The sequence below is a fragment of the Echinops telfairi genome, unplaced genomic scaffold (genome assembly GCF_000313985.2).
Source record: "Echinops telfairi isolate 266 unplaced genomic scaffold, ASM31398v2 ScPeMD7_2291;HRSCAF=2852, whole genome shotgun sequence".
Classification (NCBI taxonomy): Eukaryota; Metazoa; Chordata; class Mammalia; order Afrosoricida; family Tenrecidae; genus Echinops; species Echinops telfairi.
The window spans coordinates 37,948,405-37,954,831 of NW_022106189.1; the positions used below are offsets into that span (position 1 = coordinate 37,948,405).

Consider the following 6,427-nt stretch of genomic DNA (forward strand, 5'->3'; position numbering starts at 1 on the left):
ATTTTTGTTTCCTGCTTGGGAAAAATGCCACAGAAATTGTTGTGATGTTGAACACAGCTTATAAGGATAGCGCTATGGGAAAAACTCAAGTGTTCAAGTGGTTTTGTCATTTCAAGAAAGGTGAAATGTCAGTTGGTGACAAAACTCATTCTGGATGTCCATCAACTTCCCAAATGGAAGGAAATATGAATGCGTGGTGCATTTGGAGTTCATTCCACCAGGCCAGACTGTTAATAAAGTGATCTATTTAGATGTTCTGGAAACACTGCGTTAGAGTGTGCAACAAGATGGCTTGATTTGTGGCAGGTATGGGACTGGATTTGCCACCACCACAGTGTACCCACTCATACAGCCATCTCAGTGTGCCAGCTTTTGGCAAAACACAGTATGCCTCTCTTGTCCCACACACCTTACTCATCTGACCTCACTCCGTGCAACTTCTTTTTGCTTCTGTGAATGAAGAGGGACAGAAGGACATGAAAGGACAATGATTTGACTACTTAGAAGAGGTGAAGAAAAAAAAATGAGGGAGGTGCTGTCAGCCATCCAAACAGTTGAATTTGAAAAATGTTTCCAAAATTGGAATTGCAGATTTGACCAGTGTATTAAGTGTCATGGAGAGCACTTTGAAGGTGATAAGGTTGTTTTGTAAAAAAAAAAATTAAATACATAGCTTTGGAAATAAAAAAAATTCCACTTGTAGTGGGGAGGGGGGACCCTGTATTTAAGCTCATTGTCATGGTCACTGGGTCATCCGTCTCATGAAGGCTTCCTTCGTTTTTTGCACTGTAATTCACACAGTGTCTTTTTTTCTCCAGTGATTGGTCTTTCCTGACGACGTATTTAAAAGGATGCAGGACAATATTTCACCATCTCCACTCCCCAGGAGTATTTTGGTTGTATTCTTTTAAGAAAACCAGTGGATGACCACAGAACCCCTAGTATACGCAGCTGGTGGATTTTCAGACCTTCTAGCTCTTGTTTTGTTTCTTGGTTTGCTTGCTTATGCTTATGAATCCCGAGCAAGCTCCCAGCAGTGTTCTAATCCGCGGGTGGCCTTTCTTCTCCCCCGACAGATGATTGTGATGACCCCCTGGTGCCCGCCTTGCCTCCAGCCTCCTTCAGCAGTTCCTCTGAGCTCTCCAGCAGCCATGGCCCTGGATTCGCCAGACTGAACCGAAGAGATGGTAAGCCTGCTTCTTCTGCTGGTTGGTCCATGGTGAACCTCACTGGATTGTCTTTCCCCCCTAATAAAACCATTATACGTGCTAGGCTGCAATCTGGAGTCAAATTCTGGATAAACAAATGATAGAGACTTGGGGATGCATGCGGCCTCTGTCCTGGATCCAGTGAGGAGGGGGTGCATTCCATTGGAGGATCCCGTGCAGCTGTTTCAGCCGTCAAACAACTGTGTTGCTTCACTCTGGCAAGCTTTTTATGTATCTCATAATGTAAGTTTTTCTACAGCAGTTATACATCCATTATGGATGTCTTAGGTCCAAATATTTAATCATCTCCTCATTTCAAGTTAAACAAGGGAGCTTGCTAGATGAAGTAACCTTAAAAGGTGCAGACTTTAAAAAAAATAATAATTCCTCCGTTTGCTTAATTCTCAGCGTGACTAACGTGGTCTTCTCTCCTGTAGAGAAACAGGAATTTGTTAAAGCCTTCATGCTCCTGAATACTTAGTTTGTACACTTTTGCTATATCCTATATAGGTTATATCTGATTGCATGAATATGCTTAAAAGAAGCTGCAGAAAATTAACCAGTCACTTGCTGTAGAAATAAGAGTTTCCCAACACCATGTGCTTAGAAACCTTGTACACTTAGCATCTTTGTGGTCCCTTTTCATAAAATAAATCCAGCCACTGCCATCAGATAGGACCTGAAGCTGTGAATTTTTACCAGACCAGGTAATCTCATCTTTGTCCCACAGAGAGATTGGTAGGTTTGAACTGCTGACCCTCTGGTTAGCAGTCCAATACTTAACCAACAGTGACACGAGGGCTCCTTTCATAACCTTCATAAGCAAAAAATATCTGTGCCTTTTTTCTTGGGAAAGAAAACATTTGTTAACGCCGTAAGGAATAGTTGCCAGCAGTGGGTGCTATTAAAACTGGGCTTCACCCATTGCTTCCCAGTTTTCCTCATTCCATGTCATTCAGCAGACCTGGTGGCACAGTGGGTTACCTTGACACCCCAAGGTCAGCAGTTCAAAACCATCGGATGCTCTGTGGGAGAAAGAAGAGGCTTTCTACTCCCAGAAAGATTTACAGTTTTAGAAACTCTCAGCGGCAGTTCTGTTCTGTCCTATGGAGTCACTAGGAGTCAGAATTGACTAGAGTCCCAATGCCATCAAGTCAGGGCTGGCTCTTAGTGACTCCCTGTGGGTTTCCACGACTGTGACTGTTTTTGAGAGTAGAAAGGTAGAAAGCCCAGTCTTTCTCCCTCAGAGCTGGTTTTGAACTGCCGATCACACGGATTGCAGCCCAACCTGTCAATCTGAAGTCAAGCAGTGATTCAAAAAGTCACATGATGTCTTTTAACTCTACTCCCGGATGCCATCCTTAGGGCTATGGGTTCATGTGTGAGCACAATGAGCACAACAGACAAAGCACCTTGTGTGCATCTGTGTTTTGTTGTCCGGTGTGGCCCCCACACCGACAATTAGAATGCAGACATCTGTGTCAGGGTTTAACATGCGCTTAAGCTGGGTTATTTTTTAAATCCTCTCATACTACTTACGTGGATTTCTCACCTTTCTGGTTGTGGATCTGAGGGTAGAGTAGGAGCAGAGGTTCTGTATAAGAATGTTTGTCTGTTACGTCTAATTGTCTTGTCAATTCACTGCCAATCGGTCAGTTCTGACCCAGAGCAACCCTATAGAGCATTTGTTAGACTATCAATCTGTATGAGAGCAGATAGCCTCAGCTTTTCCTTGTGGTGGGGCTGCTGTGTTCGAACCATCAAACCATCAAACTTTGGGATAGCAGCCCAAGGCCTCACCCACCAAGGCTCTTTAATGGATCTAAAGTGAGAGTCATAACAGGTCACACCAGACATTCCTTCCTTATTTGCCATCCTGAAGACTTGAAGGACCACAAGCCGCTATGTAATCTGAGCCCCTCTGAAAGGAGTGCCCACTAGCACACACAGCTGGTGCTTATCCATGAAATAGAAAGGTTGGTAGTTCGAAATCACCCATAGGAAGAAAGCCCTGGTGATCTGCTTCCAAAAAGCTCACAGCTGTGGACAGCTGGGGCACAGTTGCCCACATGGCGTTGCTCTGAGATAGAATCCAACTACGGGACCACGGAAGAGAGCCACCAGGCCCCTCCCAGGGCCACCCCACCCTGTACCCGCCCCACCGAACAAATGCTTGTCACAAACTTGCCATTTGCCGGAGGACCCGGTGGCATCAGGTGGCATCATCGTTCTGCTTTGGGCTGCTAATGGCCAGGTCAGCAGGTAGACACCACCAGCGGGTCCTCAGGAGAAAGAGGAGGCTCTTTGCTCCCCTGAAGAGACGCAGCCTTGGACACCCCTGTGCTGAAGGGTCCGATGAGTCGGAATCCATGGATCGGTGGTGAGTTTGATTTTGTGGCCCTTCGAGGAAGGTCTGACCTCAGAGATACTTTGGACTCAGGGTCAGACCACTGCGATTAAGCCAATGCCCCAATAAAGGGAGTCACATGCACTTTTTGATTTCACAGGGCAGGTAGAAGTGATGGGTACCATGATCTGCAACAGCGTGGTGAGAATTTTGACACAGTACGAGGGTGACCAGAATAAGGCACAGAGACAAAAAGCGAGCTCTGGTGGCTGGACAAATGGAGCCAGAGGACTTGCTGGCTGAAGGGCTGTCTTGGACCTGTGACGAGTTACACAAAGCCCAGTGTGTGGAAGCCCAGGAAGTGATGGGCAGTAAACGAGGCGTGCCTGTAACCCTTCCAATGGGGACCCCAAGCTCTCACCTTTTACCTCTTCTCCACGAGGTGATGAAAACCTTCCCTGTGTGTGACCCGTGGAAAGAGATAAAGTATTTAATTCACCGATTTGTCTTTATTTTCCCTTCTGAGGCTTAATAAATCACAAAAATGTGTCATTAATTGGGTCAAATCATATTTTTCATTAATTTCTAGACTCATCAGCAGCCTCCATCAGTGAGACTCATTTTTATTCTTAATTCATTTCTGTGGCTCTTGGTGGAGCACAATATCCCCCCTTATGAATCTCATTTGCATGTTAATGAAACCAAGAAACACAACAGGACCATTTTAATTATCTTTTGCTGGTTGTCAACCTACTTGATTAAAATTTTTTTTCTTTTTCTTTAACTTTCTCCCCACCCTCCATTAATTACACAAATTGTTCACAAAAGGATGTCAGATCTTGAGTGATTTATTAAAGGCAATATATTATTTTCAAAAGGCGCTCTGGTGACAAAATAGTTAAGTGCTGGACTGCGAACCAAAGAGTCAGTCGTTCTAACCTACCAGTAGTTCCTTGATAGAGAGATGAGGCCGTCTGCTTTCTAGAGCCTTGGAACCCCACTGGGGCAGTTCTACGCAGCCCCCCCTTCCCCCCCGAGTCACGGAGAGTGGGCATGACTCAGCAACAGTGGGCTTAGCTTGGTTTGGGTGTTGCGTTCCTCGTGGTATGCGATCCGATTAGATAAGAAAGAGGAGGAGGTCTACTCGGATCAGTGGGTCATGTATCACCTAACTAGTGAATCTAAAGGTCCCAGGATCCTGCATATGCAAGGTAGAGTGCCTTTTCCGCCCCTGTGGTATTTGGACAATGTAGACCCAAAGAACAGACAGGAGGACACGAGGAATGGAGTGTGACAACGGGCTGGCGGAACGGCGTGCTGTCACCCTGAAGGACCAGGGCCCCAGCAGTGGCGGAAGCAGATCAGAAAAGACTACCCTTCCACATAGCAATTCTGATTCTCCAAGTCGGCCGGATGAAAACGTTACTTTTTGGAGGTATAGTAATTTAATTTTGCCTCTTGAGTGCCATTGAGTAAACGACTTCTTCTCTCATTAAATGATGCTCCAGAGGATGTTTCAGTGAAGGCATTTTCAGAAACAAATGATTTACTTCCTCTTCTCTGGGACAATGCATCTCAATTTGAACCTGAAAGATTTCATAGCGCAGGGAAGCTATCATCCAAACTTAGCGGCAAACAACGCAAACAAACGAGAATCGATCGCTGTGAATCCTGAAGCTACGATGGAATTAAATCTCTCTGTGTATGTGTAAAATATTCCCATTGTTAGAGTTTCAGTGTAGTTTGAATTTTAATGGGTGAGTTCAAATTAAGTATGCATTGATTTTTATCATTATCAATGCAGAGTTGCCGCAGACTCTAGTGTACCATTTGATAATCCAGTTAAAATCTTAGGACAGGCTATAAAGAAGCCACTTCTTTAGGGCTGTTTCTGAGGTTGCAACATAATCTCAATCAAACTCCTTTTTCATGTACTTGAGAGACCGTGGGACTGGGTTATTGCAACCCCACACACTTATCTATATATAGGTCAAAGAATGTAACAAACAAAATGACCATCCTTAGCACCAAAACGAACATGTTTATAGGTGTAAGTGTTGACACACATGTGTGCCTGCATCTAATGATATAGGAGCTAACTTCCGTAGCCAGCAATTTCTCTGAGTTTTCTGCCATCTACTTTGTAAACTCAAAATATTTTCTGTTCCAAAAATTGGAATATGTTGACTGTCTAGATTTCCCCAGTGTGTATTTTTTAACCCCTTCTGATTCCTTCTATTGGAAATTTGATGAAGCAGTGAAGAGAGCCACTTTGGTATTTGATGGATCTAGGATCTATTCAGTATCCATTATTGAAAGTCAGTGTTCAGGGTTTAAATCATTGGAAACCTCACCTAGAGAAGGACAGGATGTGAATCTCCATGCTCAGTTTCCTGATTTGAAACCCAGGGATGAGAGTGAGGTGGTCGTAGCGAGATGATGCTGGTTGTTTGAAAGAACGACCTGAGCCTTGGGCGTGACCACGTAAACTGCAAAATACAACCCCGAGTGCATGTTGGCCAGTTTCAAAGTTTTTCTGAGGCTTGACCTCGTATTAGCAAAGTGCCTGGTGATATGTTCAACAAGCCAATTGTAAAGGGAGGATAGTCAGCCTTCCCCGTCACCATCACTGTTAGAGTGAGTTAGGGAGAAGAGAGTGGCATGGCCTATGGACTATGACAAACAAGAAAGACACATCGACAGAGAAGGAATTGGAATCCAATTTCCCACTTTTGTAGGAAAGAAAGACCAAGGGCATGCCATTTGCACAAGGTCACCACAAGTGATAGGACAATCTAGTTTCTCCTGATTCCCTAAATGCTATTTTTTTTTATCACTATAAATTACACAGGCTTGGCTACTTGACATAGTC

At 44.4% G+C, this 6,427-nt stretch overlaps 1 protein-coding gene across 1 annotated transcript in view; it reads left to right on the forward strand.

Annotated features, from left to right (window-relative positions):
• Window positions 1-6,427, forward strand: part of CNTNAP4 (contactin associated protein family member 4) — a 330,264-nt gene that overhangs the window by 73,417 nt on the left and 250,420 nt on the right. The window contains 1 exon segment of the mRNA XM_030886583.2: window positions 1,077-1,187. Coding sequence (XP_030742443.2) covers window positions 1,077-1,187 — 111 coding nt within the window.